The sequence below is a fragment of the Crocodylus porosus genome, unplaced genomic scaffold (assembly GCF_001723895.1).
Source record: "Crocodylus porosus isolate Cpor-Errol unplaced genomic scaffold, CroPor_comp1, whole genome shotgun sequence".
Lineage (NCBI taxonomy): Eukaryota > Metazoa > Chordata > Crocodylia > Crocodylidae > Crocodylus > Crocodylus porosus.
In genome coordinates, this window is record NW_017728932.1 from 14,802,683 (window position 1) to 14,820,886 (window position 18,204).

Here is an 18,204-nt window from a genome sequence, read left to right on the forward strand (position 1 = left end):
GGGTGGGAGACTGTGTCAAAGGTCTTGCTGAAATCTAGGAAAACACCACAAAATAAAACAACATCTATGGCAACATGTGCATCCAAGGCTTTTGTGACCTGATCATAAGGAGGTAATCAGGTTGGTCTGACAGAAGGGCAAACAAGTTCCCGTCCCTGTGATGGAAGATGGGTGAAATCTCACTCCATCTATACAGAGTGAAAAAGGGGTAGGTTTCTAATGTTCTAGGTCTCAGGCTGTGCAGAGGCCAGGGCTTGAGAGTCATGTGCTGTAAGCAAGTCTGGGTTGCGACTAAATGAGTCAACCTAGCATGGAAGTGCATCTGGCTAGGCGTGATGGTACCAGTAGTGCACGGTTAGCATAAAACCTGCATTCCTGGCTTACTGTCAGCACCTATAAAATTTAAGTTTCCTGAAGCAGTCCTGTTCCCCCTCCCCCCCAAAAAAGCAGAAGGCGTGCCAGTTTCCAGCTTCACACAAAAAAAAGTGTTCAACTTACACTAGAGATGAGCATCACCTTCCCCCTCCCCCCAAGAAGGCAGGCTTAAAATTGACAATTTAAAGCACTACAAATCCAAGACGCTCTAGGGTTCCTAGTTTTTCCAACCTGTATATAGCCAGCTATCAAAAACTTGTTCCAAGCAAAAAACAAAAACAAACAAAACACACTGGCTATTTGGAGTTCCAATGCCAAGAGTCATTTTTGCAAGATCAGTTGGTGGCACAGGGCAAGAAGACTGCTCGGAAGAGCCCCATTTCTTAACATAATGAAAAAAAGTTAGTACAGGTTCTACTTCCCACTTTATATTTTGAGCTACGTAGCCAGACAAACCATGAGCACGTGAGAGAAGAGATACAAGTGCTGGTCAGGAGAGGCAGTCTTCCCACTGCAATGGAGTCATGTAACAAAGCAAAAGCAGAGAGAGAGAGTGGAGCAGGGACACCGAAGGGATCTTTGAAGACGTGCTTGGAATGGAGCTGAATATACTAGGACTGGGAAGAACATCACCTAAAGAGCCTAGCTCCTACCTGATCTTTAGCAAGGACTTCCCTGATAGTCTCCTTGTGCATACAGGTACACAATGCCATCCCACATCCTTAAAGAGGCCATGAAAGCAGGCTCTTTGAAAACATGGCTCCTAAGGTAATCCTCTGATTGAAGGAGTGCTGTCAGACTACTGCCAAATAAAAAGGGTATGAACTCTCTCGTTTTTCAGGGACCAATTCTTTGCATTTTTGGAGTGGAATCAAGTGAGCCATCCCTACAAGGTATTTGCTTTTGCAGTCGCACAGTTACACACATACATCAAATACAGTGCAGTAGTGTGTACGCGTGTACACCAAGTCAAATTGTTACCGTAAACAATTGGTTGCGTTTCTGTAGCTTGCTCCTCTTCCTTTCTCAGAGACTCAGAGGCATCCAGCTTGTCAACCTGCAAGAATATCAAACCCCAATAAAAAGTTTAAAAAACTGAGTAAATAAGTAGCTCTTATTTGTGTGTGGCAGAGAAGTGGAAAAGCCTTAGTGGTTATTTTAAAACACCATCAGGGAGGAGACTTACAAGTTCTTAGATCAATTCAAGGATCAGTGTTGTTACTGCTGCAGTCCACAAAAAAAGGAGACAGGTCTCAGCATTTCCCTGGGAAACTCCCTTGTTTTGAGATGTATGAAGAACTGCTGTGAAAGCTCACTCCAGGCTAAAGCTTTGCTTCTAAGCTCCCAGCTTGGGGGAAGCTAGTTGACAATGGTAGGATACAGAAACATTTGAGAGCGAGATCACCAAAGTGACTTCAACCACATCTGGTACGCAGTCTATTTTGACATGACACAGCAAGCTCATTTCAGATGCCACAGTTGTGCAGCACCTGCTGAACTCTTGGAGGATTCCTCATTGGAACAATTAGAGGAGATTCATAAACGTCTCCAAGTCTAGGCGTCTCCTTCAAAGAAATGCTTAGGGAGGCACAGAACAGCTTAAGAGGTACGACTGCAACAGCATCTTGCATCTCATCTCACTTGAGCCTCAAAAGTGTTGCTTTTAGCAAAACAAACTCTGGAGAAGGGCTGTTCACTCATGCACATTCTTTGCATTTTTTACTCAAAATTGCAAAGCTTGCCTTTAAAGACCAAGTTAAACAGCTAAATCTTCCTAAAGCCAGTTCGTAGCAAGTGCAGAGTTGGCGAGAGTAGAGTTGTGTATGCTATGGGTCAAAACAAGTTCTGCCCAAAGTATTTAGAATTAGAAAAAGTGTGCGCCTGCGGTGTCATTTGACCATTCTAAGCCAAGGCTTTTACAGAAAGACTTTACTTCATGTCTTTCCTCCATACAAAAAGCTCCCCTCTTCCCAAGAGAAAGCTGTGACCTTTGCAAGAAAAGATTGCTTAATAAAAATCAGGAATATAAAAAGATACTTGAGAAGAGGCCGCTCTCTCAAGAAACTCCGTAGTAAGAGCTGGATGAAGCTCCAAGTTGCTGCAACCACCCTGGGTGTCATGGGAGTTAAAATGAGCTGAGCATAGCCACACTTAGGGACACGGGAGGCATCGCTTAGAAATCAGATCCATTAAAAATTCCTCCTCAAGGTCACAAAGAACCGAACCAATTGATCTCTGAAGAACGCAATCCTAGCCTTGATACCAAGTCAAGACAGTCTGGCAGTTTTTTTTTTGTTTTGTTTTTTTAAATACAGGGGGGAAATAGTTAGATGTGAATGTGCTTCAAGTCTGCTAAAACACCCAAACATTTGGTCTCCAAAAGCAAGTGCACAACTGTACCTTTAATTAGCGGTAGTTCAGAAGACTTTCTTCTACATTGCAATTCATGAAGCCACATTTCCCTTCTGACCAAATTACCAGGCCAGTCAGTCAAACTGAATGGTAGAATTGAGTGGCCTTTTATCATTCACTCCTGCTGATCAGGGGTCATTGGTAGACCTCACCCCTCTCTCCTGCCCAACTCCCCCATTTCCAGGAAATTACAAAAACACAGAGGTACGGAGAGCCAGCTTTCTGTAAATTTCACAGGAAGTCTGCTATAAGAGAGTGTTACCACAGCTGTCACCACGTTACATCTGTGCGACATACATGGAATGAACTAGAATGGCTGCAAGTACTGGGATGCTCAAGCACAGCTCCAAGAGGCTTTGCTTAGGACAGTGCAATACTAGCAGGGTTGCAACAGGTAAGCAGTGTAGTTTATAGAGTTACCACCCATCTACCTAGCCTGAAGTCTCCAGTTTGTCTCTTTCTGACCCAGTTTCAAAGCCTCCCTCTGGACAGGGGGCAGAAGTTACTTTCATGAACAGACTTGAGTCTGAGAGACTGGCCTTTATATACCTGCTTGCTTAAGCATCACTGGGTTCAGTACCTTATATGCCATTAGTAGGTTAAGTCTATATAAGAAAAGGCTTTTCCACAGAGACTGCAATAAGCTGCAGAGGAAAAGTAACATGCATTCAAACGTTATTTTGGTGTCATGTGTGCATGGAAAAAAGGCAAGAGTACTGAAGCAAGAAGTGAGGTCTGAAGATGATTGCTATACAGCCTCCCCCCAAAAGCCACACGCGGCCCCCAGCAATGCCTTGTAGCTTTAGGAATAGTGGGATGTAATTGCAATGACTGCTATACATGCTTTGTTTAATAATGCAAGACACTGCAGTTCAATTACCTTTTTTCACACACACTCATACTGCCTCACCTACTAGCTGCCGAAGGACCTTAATGCTATGCATTTTTAGACAGGTTGGCCTCAAGTTCCAGTGGTGACTAAGGTGGCCGCATAAGTACAGCAAGGAGGCAGTTTGCATTACATTCCTCCTTGTATGCTTGCCCTCTGCCCAACCAGTTTAAAGAAGACTAGTACTATGCTCCTAAAAAGAAAGAAAAAAAAAAGTCTATATTGGTGTAACCCTGCATTCCAGGGAGAAAAAAAAGTTGGAAGTGGGCACAAGGTACAGGGAAAAAAGATGGACAGAAGCTGGAGTGTGCCCTCAGGGCAGGCAAAATTGACCAGCAATAGGCAAGTGTCAGAGTGGCCTCGGAAGAGCACAAGTTTTAGCATTACAGGTTTCTTTAAAATTTAAAAAAAAAAAAAAAGATAAGAGGGGAAAAAAAAAAATAGGGATAGAAGTGGGATTTCTCAAAGCAGCTGAAGGAAGGAGTTTGAAAGGCCATCATGTTTTTGCCTAGCCATGAGACTTACCACAGGTAAGAGAACCACAGAGTATTCAGTAGTTTAAAGTAAGTTACTGAATATGAAAAAAAGTTGACTAGCACCATAAGAACTGGACACCTGAAGAAAATGTGAGGAAGCAGTCTCTTCTGAAGCAGCTAGCACCTTTGCTGCCTATTGTCAGCAAAAAGACATTAGTTGTTGAGATCAGAAACTGGATCACAATCTTCTAACACTAACTTTTGCTAGCTGGAAGGCATATACCCATACAGTAAGTTTCTTTTAGCCAATTAGTCTGTGGCTCAATTTAGTTACTCCCTACTTCAGAAGAGGAATTCTCATCCAATTGAGATCTGTGCAGCCACCATGCTTTTATCTTTTAGGATAGATTCCTTGGACTGTGATCCAGCTGATCAGCCTTATGCCCTCCCTGAAGTCTATTAGCTGATTAGTAGCAAATGTATCTACTGTTACCCTAAAGCTCCAACTACTAGCATTTAAAACAAACTTGCAGAGGCTTTAAGTGAGATTTTGTTGGGAAAAAAGCAGTAGCAGCAGTGTAGTAAAGGTAGGAAGGAAAAGAAAAAAAATTCATGCAGATTCTTTAGACTTAGTCCTCCACACTTAAAAGATGGAAAACAAGAATCAACTTTCACCTTTTCCTTTATTGCATCAACCTGCAAAGGAATTCAGAAGGTGCAGCTTAGAAAAAAAAAAACCAAAATTCCATATTTAGCATATAAAAAAAAAAAGGCAGAAACAAGAATTAGGGAGGAGGTTGATATGAAGTACCAAAGGAAAAAACAGAAACAAAGAACAGGGTATACAAGGGGTTATATCCCAAGTCAGGGAAAACAAACAAAAACAAAACAACAACAAAAAAAACAGTGGTTATATATATCAGTTACAAGCCTAGTTAGTTTAAAATGTCTACAAATAGATGCCTGGTAGATTTCAGGAGTTAAAGATTAATTCTAATATTAGAAAATTCTAATCCAAGGGCAAGATGAGGCCTACCAGACTTAAGCCATTTGGGCCAATCAAATTATCCCTGTGTGACCAATGGGCTACACTTAGTGGCCTGGAGATCACCAAGTGTACATACCAGACGTAGAACAAAAAAAAAAAAAAAAGGAAGCCTTTTGTAAGGAGTGGCTAACTGCCAAAGAAGCCTTGCCTTTGAGGTGTTGATAGGTACATCTTGTGCAAGCACTATGCACTTAGAATTAGAGTTCCATTCCCTAACCTTAAATATCTAGCTATTTATTCAGCTATGACCTCTTGCTGGAAAAAAGGTGGGTTCACAGCAAGTCCTTAATCCATAGGACAGAAGCAGTCTTACAAAAGAAAAAGCTTAACCAAGTCAGAAGTAAAATCTGAATAACAAGCTATGGACAAAACCCCCGGTGTCATTTGAGGGAGTACAAGTTAAACCTACAGACAAGTGTAGGCATCTTTAGTCCCAACAGAAGCCCCAATTTTTTTTATTTTTATTTATTTTTTTTTAGAAATATGCATGGGATTCTAGAGAAAAAGCATCCCTTAAAAAGGAAAAAAGCATCTAAGCAGCAAGGAAGGGGATGGGGAAAGTAGAGCAAAAACTAAGATGGTGGAATGCTCAATTACTAGATCTGCTTTTATTTAAAAAAAAAAAAAAAAAAAGAGAGCATAAGGAAAATGCGTCTTCCCCCCACACCAAAGGCAAGTCCAGATTTGGAATACTGCATTTGGTTTTTATTTCAGGGAGCTAGCAACAAGTGGCATATTGCCAAGGTATCTAAAAAGCTAGATATATCTGTCAATAACTTGAGGCCACAGCAGGCAGTTCTACAGAATTCAGGGCCTAACTACAAAACACATTTGAGGCCCCCTGCTTGGGCTAGGAGTACCACAGCTGGCAAGGGCAATTTAGTATGGGGGTTTGGGGGGGGACCGGGGGGATTGAGTTCTGATAAAAGGGAGCCATGTCTTTGTCCTAGAATCCCCACAGCCTAGGTCAGAAGGCAAAGTACATGCGTATAGGTTTCAACACCGATTGTTAGGATAGAGCACTTTCTGTTTTCCCTAGGAGGGATCATATAAAATGAGCATGTTCAACCCATTTTGGTGAGATTAAAGTAGACAGGACAGACTTCGGAAAAAAAAAAAAAGAGCCAATATTAGTGTTAATAGCAGACAGGTCTCACAAGATGGCAAGTTGCTAGCAAACACTTTAGTGTGTTGAACAAAAAGCTTTTACCTTTGTCAAGTACTCCTTCATGACCTGAATAAAATAGGGCATGGCAAAGTCCATGATGTTGTGCCTCCATGCAGTTTCTAAGACAACATCTGGCCTCAGAAGATCATAGCAGGTGAAGAGGCAAGCTCCAAAGCATTCCCTCTTGTCTTCCTGCAAGAACCACTGCAGCAGTTCTTCGGCCAGCTCTGTATCTTTGGATTCTGAAGCATATTGCATTGCATCCTGCAGAGCAAAAAAAAAAAAAAAAAGAGACCAAACACCTTAAGATCCAAGAGGGAGTTTACCTACTGGGGGCAAGGGACCTAGATCTTCAGAGGCAGTCATACCAAGCATAGCTCACTTTTGAGCACTGCCACTAGAAGACCTCCAAGCTACAAGCTTTAGGACTTGCCAGTTTAACATTTTTGCATGCACATGGGGGTGAGGGGTGGGGAAGAGACAGGAGCAAGTAAAACACTTAAAGCAACCAGTGCAACAAAAAGGAATAACCTGACTACAAAGAAAGCCTCAAAAAAGGAATTCAGCTCCACATGCTGGAGACTACCAAAAGTTACTAGTGCCAGCTTGTAGCAAGCTACACAAACTCAAGTCTGCCCTGCCTTTGTTCTTCATCTTACCTTGTAAAGTCTGTCTTTCTTGCAGAGTTCTACACTCTGTTTCCAGCGGTTGTTGCCTTTAAAGAGATAGGCAGCAATTCTCCTGAACTCTATCAGTTCATGCTTCTCCAAACGCTGAGCGAGGGAAATGTTGTCAAAGTTGTCATAGGCATCTATAGATGTCCTAAGAGCCTGAATTGCAAGAGAATCAGTCACCTCAGAGAAACCAACCCAGTTACCTTAACAGAACAGCTGTGTCAAGTGCAACAATAGCATGTGTAGCCAATTAAGAGCTTCAACATGTGTCATGAAGTAATTAAGACTGACAAGTTAACTGCAGCCATATAAAAGATGCGACCAAGACGAGAGTTGCAAAGTTTATACTAGCATTGCTGTCATCCAGGTCCAAGTTTAAGCAGTTACTTGTTCATGTTAAGAAAGCAGCAGGTACCAACCTGATAGTCTTCTTCTATAATGAAGAGGTTATTCAGAGACTCGTTCACAGATTTGTTGTTGTGGTTTTGAACAGAGCGCAAGTAAGGTTTCACCAGCGGCAGCTGTTTAACCTTGAGAAAGCAGGGCGATTAAAGAGATCAGTACAGGAAACAATCCAAGTTGTTCAGCTTTGCCTCCCTCCTGGCAGTGACTGAGTAAAGCGAGGGAGACAGCTTTTTAAAGTGCTATGGCTGAACGTTCTCTACTTGAAATTTCTTTAGAGGATGGGCTACATGGCCATTACCTTACTGAAGAAGGTGACAGCACGAGTATGATCCAGCCGGGGAGACAGCACCATCAGAAGGTCATTGAGCAGCAAGGGTTTAAACTCCAAATAAAACTGGATTGCTTTATAATACAGCTCCACATTAGCCACCTAAGAGAGGGAGAGAAACAAGATCATGTCATTTCTGTAGGCCCACACATCCTACTTCAGAGAACTTTCCTGCATGCACTTCCCCACTTTTTTTTAAATGAATTACCCAAAAACTTGTCAACAAGCAATTAGGAATTTTTAGTGCGTTTCCCAGGGTACTATGGATATTCAAGTCTTGTACTGTACACATGTAAAACAAAGCATGGCACATCATGCTTTCTACTTCATGACCCTCATCCCAGGGAGGCTGCAATAAAGGATTATGCCAAGAAATGTAGTAGGAAAAATCCCTTGGGATGCTTGGCTATTCTCTTATATTGGGGGGAAGGGGGCAAAAACCATGCAGAACAATTCTTTAGACAACTTTCAGGCCAAATCAGGTAGTGAATCTCTCACCTTGGTGATTATGTCTTTAAACTGTCCTTCTTTCCAAGCATCTGTTGGGTGGTTCATCATTGTGATGATAGCATTGTCATACTCTTCATATTTATCATACAGGAACACCAGTTCACCCCAAAGGTGAGCTTGTTCTGCAGCTCTTAGCACCTGGGAGAAAAAGGAACACATCAGCCCTCAACTGCTTGATAAGATTTCCCTCGGTCACTCATTCAATATTAAAATAGTAATTAAAGTACAGCTAAAAGCGCAGCATTAGACATTAACATTTTGGGCTCCCACAGAATGTAAGCCCTCCCCCCCCCAAAAAAGAACCAAACACTACACTTCCCCCCCCACCCCAGTACTTATATCTTCTCAAGATGCATTTGAGGCCTACCTTGGGAATATTGACTCTTGACCAGAAGAGTTCCAAGTGCTCCCTCATCTTCTGTGGCTTGAATTTAGAATACAGGATTGCTAGCTCCGTAAACATTCCCATGTGTGCACGCTCAAGTCCTAGTGCAGCTTCCAACATAGTTATCAGCTCTTCAAAATAGCCACGATCCTTACAAAAGGAGAGAGAAGGAAGAGTTAGGATTGGCTGTAGCCAAAAAGCTGAAGTAGTAGTTGGATTAAAGTCATGCCCAGTTAGAAACCAAGAGGCTCCGTTACATCAGACCTTTGTACATGGACCGAGTTCTCTTCTGACAGTTACCTGGTAATAGTTGATAAGTTCTTCCAGCTCATCTGCATGCACTACGATATGAAGTCCACACATCTGGGCTAGGCGGAACTCTTTCCCATCAACACAGGCAAAGCAGACCTGAAAAAGTCGAGTAGCTATTCAGATGTGGCCAGTGAAAAGTATGAAGCAGCATCTAGCCCATTACCAAATCATCTGCTAGCATCCAGTTTTTCCCCCTATAGCTTCCACAGAAACAACCCCTTGAGGTAATTTAAAAGTCTCTGAGCAGAAACAGGTCCAAAATGTTGAGATTCAAGGTAGTAGCTTACCTCCTTCCATGTCCGAGTACTGTTTGCTTTCCGAGCACCATCTACAGCCGCTTGGTATTCACCCAAGTGTACTAGCGTGGATGCCAGCCGGCCAAAGTTTGATACGTTATTATACAATAGCTTAGCAGCATCATACATTCTCTCATCGTAACAGCGATCGCCAACCTAAGATTTAAGCACAGTTTACTCCAAGACCAACAAGAGCTCGTCTTACTAGTAACGCTTCATAGAAACGTGCATCTTTAGAACACCATGAAGCCTAGGCATGTCCCCTCCCAACTACTCCACAAGCTGCAGCCCCATCTAGAGCTATTTGCCACAATCAAACTCCACCTGAATTAGTTTTAGTGCTTCAGAACTAATCCAAGACCAAGTTTGCTGGCTGGATTCAGAGCCACTCAAAAAAGTCACAGCAGAAAGTAGCCAAGGATGAGAAACTCACCTGCTGGATGTGAGCATTATTAGGTCCATTGATAAACTCTTCCAACTCAGCTAAACGATTAGTCTTAGCCAGAGCAAAAATGAGTTCTGTTTCCACATACGACTCTCGCGCCTTCTTGCGTGCCATCTGGAGGTACTTCACCAGCTCTTCCCAGTTTCCTACCGAGGAAGGGGAAGAAAGACTTCAGAAGTGACAAAAAGACTATAAAAGAGCCAAATGGGAATTGACTGCTCTTTAAGTCTAAAAGCTTGCCCTTCACTTTCCCTAGTAGCTCCCCTTCCAGCAAGACTAGGGAAAAAAAAAGCTCATTGTTGACAGGTGGCAAGCTTAAGTGCAGAATCAACAGTTGAGAGGACTTAGATGCGTCAGAACAGAAGCTACTACCTAGTTTTTCCATTTCAGGTTTCATTTGGTCAAGCTTGGAAGTACTTTTTTCATACTCTAAAAAAGGTTCAACTTCAGAAGAAAAAAGCTACAGCACGACATAACTGGCTTCTACTGTTCTTAGTTGGGAGGCTAAAAATTTGCTTCATCATGGACTTGGGCCGATACCCCTCGAGTCTGCTTTACCTTGGATCAAGCTAGTATCACCCATTTCTCAGGTTGGGGAAAGTCAATACTGCTTCCCCCACAACCTACAAGGAGTGGACTGAACACAATTAAAACTTTCCATATTTGAAGAGACATTCACTTAGATGATACAAAAAAGTCCAGAGTCCTACCACTGGCATTAGCAGCTTGAACGACTTCCATGTAGGAGGAAGGATCATCTGCTTTAATGTACGAGTCAATTGCTTCCTTTACCATCCCTTTCTGAAGCTGTGCTTTAGCAAGCTGACTCCACACAGCAGGCTCATTGCAGCGTTCAGCAAACTCATATGCACGGTCCAGGTTTCCAATGTGTTCAATCAATACCTGAAGGAAAGGGACTGTCAGCAACTGCCAGCACAGAAGAAGTGTCCTTAGTAAATCCAGGCCTAGACACTGCACTGAACTGCAAATTTCATGTTTAAAAAAAAGACACCCCCCCAACAAAATTCATGTTTTGTTTTGCTGGAGTACCAGCTTCAAGCAGAATGGACAACTGTTCATTAGAAGCACTCAGGACACATGATTTTCACATCATGTTGTTTTAGGGCAGTCAGAAGCAAGTGAGATACCTGCACAGCTGAGGTGTTGACATCAAATTTTCTGAAGATGGCAAATGCCTCTTCAAAAAGCTCGTTGCTGATAGCAATGTTGGCAATATCTGGAGCATCATAATTATCTAGACGGTTGATATATTCCATGACACGAGTGCGGTCAGCCTTAATAGCTGTGAGAATGAGGAGGTTCTGCAGGTTCCTAAGTAGAAAAAGCAAATAGCCATTAGGAAGTGCTGAAGCAAGTCCAGGCTTGTCCCTCAAGTCATCAAGTGCATTAGAAAAAGGCATGCAAGTTAGCAGCTGAATTTATTTATTTTTAAACGCTAAACAATTCCATTCTCTGCTACCCCAAAATTGCTCTGCAAGTCAGAGCTTCAGAAGCTATTGAAGTTATTGCCTTTCCCAAATCAATGGCATTTGTTACATTAGAGCTGATCAGGTTAGTTTTACATTAGCTACAACCAAGTCTCTTATGCAAGTGTTCAAGCATTTTGCCTCCACCCACCTGTGTTCACTGAATACAGAGTTATCCAGAACTATTTTCTCCAGCAGTTCAATGAGCTCATTGGGAAGATCCGCAGTCATGAAAGCCTTTACAGTAACAGACACTTCTTCAGGGTCCTGAGTCTCTGACAGTGCAGTCTGCACAACCTATTGACAGATCAATTAGGCCAGTCATTAAACCAAGGATTGGACTTCAGCCACAACTTGAAGTCTCATTAAAAGGAGAATGAGGTTTGGGACCATACCTGGTCAATAAGTGGCCTTCTGTAAGGGTTGCTTTCCAACAGCACACTGGCCCACAACTCGGGGTCCTTGCGGCGAACTAAGTAACGTGAAAGGCTTTTGAAGAGGGAGTTTTCATTGCATACCTATAAAAAAAAAGGGGGAAGGATTAGCATCAAGGTTCCTCAGATTCTTCCACTGGCCCTGAAGACTGGAGTCTTTAGCCAAGCTGTTGCTTAAAGCAGTGGTGCAAGGCAAGTTGGACAAGATGCATTTTGAGATAATGCCAGAAGTTTAGCACTTCTTGCAAAATATTTGGGCCAGTTTCGTTGGACAGGTTTGGTTATGGTACCAACTGCACCACAGTCTTACAGCATCAGATACCATGTACACCAATGAACTATCCATTTACAGCAACACTCTCCCCCGCTTCCTTACACAGGCCTCTTTGCACTGGGGAGAATTTTGTAAGACTAAAGTTGCCAACACTTACATTAATAAGCTCCAAGTCACACTGCCCACGCTCGTAAGCCACACAGGCCAGGTGAGGGTCTCTCTTCTCACAGTACTTCCCCACAACACGACTATCATAATAAGGATTCTCACGGAGAAATCTTTCTGGGTTGTTGTTGCTGTCTATGTATATTTTGGCTAATGCATTGTGAGTAGCAGGCTCCTCGCAACCCTCATGAATCCTTGCTTCCAACCAAGGTAGAAGTAGTTTCAGCCTAAAGAAAAAAAAAAAAAAAAAAAAGGAGTTTGAATAAGGCTGTAGGATCTACAAGCTTAAGATCTACATCTTCCTTGTGAACTTTTAAAGTTCTCCTTTTTACAGAGCAATAAAGTAAAGACAGGACAAGACATTCAACACAAAAACCAAACTAAGTAGTAAAATCAGGCCTTCAAGCATCCAGAGAGTTAAATCAACATGCTCAATGGAGGGAAGAAATTTTCTGTGTGTCAGCTGCCCTATATAGGACATTAGTGGAATGATGAGGGGAAGCTAAAGGACTTTTTGATCGGTTCTTGGTACTGCACAAGATTTGGAGCTACCCTTCTGGAGGTATGGAGAACCGGAAGACACCAAAACAAAAAACTTCCCTCCCCCCCCCCCCCACTTCCAAAAAAGGGGAAACCACTGCTGCACATCCTTGAGTTGGATTTTAAATGAACTTTAAGTATAGCTAGATTGGTTCTAAAAAACCTAAAAACTTTAATCTTAGGCTACCTTAGCTCTTCAAGCCTCATTCATGAGCCAATGTATGGCCCAAAGTTCCCATTAGGTCCCCTCTTTTTTTAAACCAAGTCCCATTAATGTGCATTGGGAAGGAAGAATACCTGTTTCTTTTTTCTACTTCTGCAACAAGCTCATCAGTTGAGAACTGGCCTCTCACAACAAGAATCAGATTCTTTATAACATCTTCAGAGCAATCCACATCAAGCAGTCCCCCAATGACAACAGGAAGACGGCTTGGATTTACCTAAGACAAGAAAACTAGGTCAGGAAAAAGCAGGTTTGCTGGGAGCAAGCACAGGAAGGCTACCCTTCCTGCTAAGCATGGAAAAGATACAGGAGCATCTTGATGGAAATTCAGCATTGAATTTTTCCAGTAGTCTGACCCCAGTGTTTGAAGTCTACAGTATCTGCCCATCAGCTGATAAATTAGACAAGACAAGACTCACAAGCCTTCAAAGCAAGAGGGCTAGTTATCAACTGTGTTTCAGTTCTTGCAGGAAGGACTTGTTAGGCCATATTTTTGGGGGGGCAGTATTGGGGTGCTGGCTTCTTCTGAAAGTTGTGTCATACAAGCTTGGGATTCTTTATTTGAAGTCTTCATGCCCAAGAATATGATCAAGTAGATTTGCTGTACTCTAGGAAGGCTGGTTCAAGGTAACCCCTAAAAGTCTACCAGAATTACCACAGCAATTCCCTTATCCCTCAGATGGAAGAAGCTGTTTAAAGTTCATTGCTGGCATACCATATGCCCCTTCCTTCCCCATCAACCCTCCAAAAAAAGGTGGGGTGCGCATCTTGAATAGGGAAGCTGATCTTCCTGCACCATGCTCTAACAGCTGCATAAACAGCTCCTGCTCATCTTGCCCAGCAGCCAGAATGGGGCAGAGTGCAGCGTTCACCCTCATAGCCACTAAGGAATTTGTATTAGTGATTTGCAGAACCCTGGAGCTTGTGCCCAGAGCAGCAGTTGAGCAGGTCTGGGCCTGTGAGCTGCAGCAGTCTGATCTTGATGAAGCTTGATCATGGAAATGCTTTATTTACAGGAAGTTAAAACAGGCTTGTTGCCCTCCTGCCATACCAGGACATTTCTGGTGCTTCACCCTGACCATCTCCTTAAAAAAAAAAAAAAAAAGTGCCACACTTCTGGATACCATTTACAGAAGATGTTATCTGCTTTCCTAAGGTTCTAGAAAAGAAAAAGAAGAAGTGACATTCTACCCTGTAAGAGGCATGTGCATACTCCCATGCCCCCAAATAAGGTGTGCAAATTACCATATTTTGCATAAGTAGGTCAAGATCAAATCCAACAGTAAGCTAGGGAGGTAGATCTGTTTGGGAGCTGGTTTTGGTCACAAGCTTGAGACACATTGCCATTTCATATCTGCATCCATGAAGGTCCTCGTGACATCTAAATGCTACATTAAAAAGCTATTTTGGTAGATTAAGGCACCTTGAATAAATTTCAAGTATTCAAGGTCTTACTCTTACCTTCTGTACATAGATCTCTATATATTTTTGAAGACTGTTTCTGTACAGGTACAGTACCAGATCGTGGACAAAGTCAAAGCGATCACACACAATGATAAGTGGTAACTGGTCAGTCAGTTTTGCTTCCTAAAAAAAGGAGGAGATGTTATGAATTCCTTTATTTAAAATAAATAAATAAATAAAAAAGTCTGCAGGTTGCAAGTTAACAGGGCACATCTAAAAACCATGAAAAGTTTGTGATCCCATACTAAACAAGTTATTGGAGTTTAGCCTGGGGAAGACCTAAACCAACACCACACTGATTGCCAAAAATACCAGTGGCATATTAGAAACTGCTTCTAGTTCCTTAGAAGCTATGCATGTGCGCCATATTGTGATAGTTTCACCAGCCCAATGCCAAGAATGCCACAAAGCTGTTTGAAGGTCAAAAAGTCCTTGGCATGCCCATGTCTACAAGTATTTCACAGACAGGACAAGGATTACAAGCCTATGCTATATTTCAGCATTTCTGACCTGCCATGGGTTTCCAGTGTGCAGGATTAACACTCTGGGATTGCACAACAGATTTGAACTAGATTTGAAGAGATAGTGCTAGCAGCTAGGCATGCTTTAAAAAAAATTTGTACTACTCTGCTTTTCAACCGAGAGATTTCCAGTATCACCAGGACACCCAATCCCATAGCCAAATTGGAGCAGGATGCATTGTTGATTCTCTTAACCTGCATGTGTAATGCAAAGCCAATTCATCACTGACTGTAAAACTGCCAATATCCAAGTCAGGGCATGTATCAGTACTCTTCACGTCTTTTTAGATAAAAAAAAAGTTTATAAATGGCACAATTTCAGCAGGTAAGCCAATTGTTATACCAGATGACAGAAGCCACTCTTTGAAGACCATGAATACTAGTGTTCTAAAAAGTCAGCAATTGCTTTATCACTGAACATCCCAGAATATAATCCTACATACAAGTGGACATAAAAGGAATTAATACTGGGGAAGACCTATACTGGGAGATTTACCTGGTACATGTCCTGCACATTCCAGACACAGGGAACAGCACAAAAAACAACAGCTTTCATCAGGAACTTGTTGACAGGGTTACCATTCATTGAGGATAGTTCGGTTTAGAAGGCAGTGTCTACTCAGTTCTGTACTATCTTCCCCCAATGATAGCAGCATAGCAAGTCTTCCAAAACACTAGATCACAAGATTTTGCTACATAGAGATGCTACAGCAAAATCTTGATGGCATAGTAGGCTTATCCCTACATACACCAAGGACATCACACCACTAAATAGTTAGAAGCTACAGTAACCATGAGGCACTAAGTGTCCCCAGAGAGAATACATACGTATATACACACATACATATACATATTGCTTAACACCCCCCCCCCCACTAAAAGCCACCAAACTTAAACTGGAAAGACATACAGTACCCCTGGCTACAGAGAAAGCTTCACACATCTCTCCCACCCTTCAGTCAGACTATACTTTTACTTTAAAATCTGCAGTCAAATAAGGAAGTTCAGAACTGGGCAAGTTCTATTTCTTATGGCTTCCAATTCAGATTCCTTGTCTTGGATAAGTGAGGCCTCACTTAAAAGGATGCTTTAAGTGCAAAGCGAATCAAGCAAGCTTCTGAAAGAGCATTATAATATAACTAACGCACACACACAAAGCACTGCATATTACTTGCTTGTGGCACATGTTGCACCCTCAGTAGTACCAAGACTTAAAAAAGCATTGCACCTCCTTTCAAAGTCCTGAAAAAAAAAAACAGCTCATGTAGCCACAGCATCCAGATTGCTTTCTACTGAGCAATTAGCAGACTTCCTCTTCATAGGAAGAGTTAGACTCAAGTTGAAAGGAAGGAGTTCAAAGCAGTAAAAATGACCAGTTTGCCCACCAAGTCAACCATTCAAAGCTCATTCTTGAAGAGCTGATAATGGTACCACATACCAAATTAAAAAAAATTTTTTTAGCTGTATTTAACAGGGCAGCAGGTAACATTTAGTTAGGTTTCAGCAGTACTCTTCTGCAGCCCAAATTAAGAGGATGTATGATATGCCCTGATAAAACTGGTCCCTTTAAAAAAAAAAAAAAAAAAAAAGGAGTTAAAAAGATAACAGCTGTAAAATGTAACATGCTTAGTTTTGTCAGTTTAGAGTAGCATGGCATGGATACTCCACCACCCATAAAGTGTAGCTGAGTTAGCATTTCAGTGCTATCTAGGACTCTTTACCTTCAAAAAGTTTTTAACCCTCTCTGGATCATAGCAGTTACTTTCTCTGCAGATTCTTTCAACTTCTTTGATTTGGCCCGTCTTGCATGCAGCTTGAATATATTTGAAGTGCACATCTGGGTCTTGGCTGAAGTTTACAATGGAACCCAAGAAATAAAATAAACCTTGGCAGGGGAGACAAAAAGAGTGTGTCAAGCCGTGACATGTAACAAAGCTTAGTGCACCTCTTGTAAGCACTGGAGGCTGTTAGCAAAAAGGTAGTTCTTGACATCTAGTGTTACCTGATGATCTAGGTAGTGGTCAAAGTAAAAGTGGAATGGTGGCCAAAGCTCTGCAGGCACTCCAAAATATCCAGTCTGGGCTGGGCACTGTGCTGCCAGAGACCCACCTAGGAGCTGGTGGGAAGTTAAAAAAAAAAAAAAAAAAAAAAAAAAAATCCCCAAGAAGTACAGCTCAGGGTGGGGGCTCAGGCAAGATGCCACACACAAAAACTCATTACAGCCAGTTAAGAAAAAAAAAAGAGAAAACACAAACAAACCACCATGTGCCTTACAGAAGGGACACAGAAGGCTTAAAATTAAGTCACTTACAAGTTCCAGCTGGTCCTCAGCTGGAAGCTGTGCTTCAAAAAGAGAGAGTGCTCTTTGGAAGCATGGTGTGGCAGATTTCTTACAGAAAGATGGGGGGGGGGGTTGTTTTTATTTTTTTTTGCCATGCCAACACTTAATTTCTTTATCAAGAATGCAGTAAAGGACGAGTTGAGAGATGTGACAGTCGCCATGACTAGCTAAAAAGAAGTCTGAATGTTTTTCAAAGGCAGAACACTCTGCATTGTAGAGTTTGTTGAGTAGAACCAGCCTCACATACTAGCCACCTGTCAGTGTTAGTATTTGTACACCTTCCTAATAGATGTGATTTGCTTAAGTCTTACCTTCAAAGCTCTTGAAAGACTCAAACAGCTCAATGAGTGACTGTGTTGAGAGCTGTTCATGGTATTTTGAAGCTACTTGGACACAAATCTGCAGGTTTTGACGAATATTAGCAGACAGCATAGCACGCAGGCATTCTAGCGAGTCCTCTACGGAGAGGGAGCCAAAATAATTCACCAGCCACTGCAAGAGGGAAAAAAGCAATTAAAGGATTCCAATTCCAGCATGCTGCAGTAGTATTAAGATTACCTCACATGGTAATCCTGGCCAAACTATACAAGAACTATGTTTCTGTACCTCAGGGTTGAGAAGGTGAGTATGAACTACCGCACGCTTGATATCATACAAGTCAGTGAAGTGTTCTAGTGCTCTCTGCAGCAAGCCAGCTTTCTCACAGAGCTGAGCAATGTGGGCCCTGTCATAGTGAGTAAACATCTGGTTTCCCAGGATGGCATCTGCGACCTAGAAGAGAAAGTCAGAACAAGAAGTCTGTTGTATTTTTCTTTTCCAGTTCAACTTATGGATTTAAGCAAACAAGTTTAGTGATGTTTTTGACAGCAAAATCTCAGCCCTCTGATATGCCCAAGTTAGAATGGGGCAGTTTGCTTAGACTTGCTATAGCTTTTTCAGGGAAAGCCACTTGGGCTACAAAAAGTTAACAGCAAGCTCTCCAGCCTAACTATCAAAATAACTGATAGTCAAGTTTAGTGCAAAACTAAGAAA

The 18,204-nt window shown here is 42.1% G+C and overlaps 1 protein-coding gene across 2 annotated transcripts in view; it reads right to left on the reverse strand.

Annotated features, from left to right (window-relative positions):
• Nucleotides 1–18,204, reverse strand: part of CLTC (clathrin heavy chain) — a 41,837-nt gene that overhangs the window by 2,284 nt on the left and 21,349 nt on the right. The window contains exons 12-31 of one of the 2 annotated variants that reach the window (XM_019545695.1): nucleotides 17,779–17,943; nucleotides 17,484–17,664; nucleotides 16,553–16,716; nucleotides 14,308–14,433; nucleotides 12,921–13,063; nucleotides 12,076–12,310; nucleotides 11,606–11,728; nucleotides 11,362–11,507; nucleotides 10,872–11,055; nucleotides 10,434–10,626; nucleotides 9,712–9,869; nucleotides 9,270–9,434; nucleotides 8,971–9,078; nucleotides 8,653–8,820; nucleotides 8,274–8,423; nucleotides 7,746–7,877; nucleotides 7,462–7,572; nucleotides 7,028–7,198; nucleotides 6,411–6,632; nucleotides 1,357–1,432 (exon numbers count right to left, since the gene is read on the reverse strand). In XM_019545695.1, the coding sequence (XP_019401240.1) occupies nucleotides 1,357–1,432; nucleotides 6,411–6,632; nucleotides 7,028–7,198; nucleotides 7,462–7,572; nucleotides 7,746–7,877; nucleotides 8,274–8,423; nucleotides 8,653–8,820; nucleotides 8,971–9,078; nucleotides 9,270–9,434; nucleotides 9,712–9,869; nucleotides 10,434–10,626; nucleotides 10,872–11,055; nucleotides 11,362–11,507; nucleotides 11,606–11,728; nucleotides 12,076–12,310; nucleotides 12,921–13,063; nucleotides 14,308–14,433; nucleotides 16,553–16,716; nucleotides 17,484–17,664; nucleotides 17,779–17,943 (3,121 nt within the window). Of the gene's footprint in view, nucleotides 1–1,356; nucleotides 1,433–4,653; nucleotides 4,849–6,410; nucleotides 6,633–7,027; nucleotides 7,199–7,461; nucleotides 7,573–7,745; nucleotides 7,878–8,273; nucleotides 8,424–8,652; nucleotides 8,821–8,970; nucleotides 9,079–9,269; nucleotides 9,435–9,711; nucleotides 9,870–10,433; nucleotides 10,627–10,871; nucleotides 11,056–11,361; nucleotides 11,508–11,605; nucleotides 11,729–12,075; nucleotides 12,311–12,920; nucleotides 13,064–14,307; nucleotides 14,434–16,552; nucleotides 16,717–17,483; nucleotides 17,665–17,778; nucleotides 17,944–18,204 lie in introns of those variants that run through there. The other variant, XM_019545696.1, reaches the window with a different exon arrangement.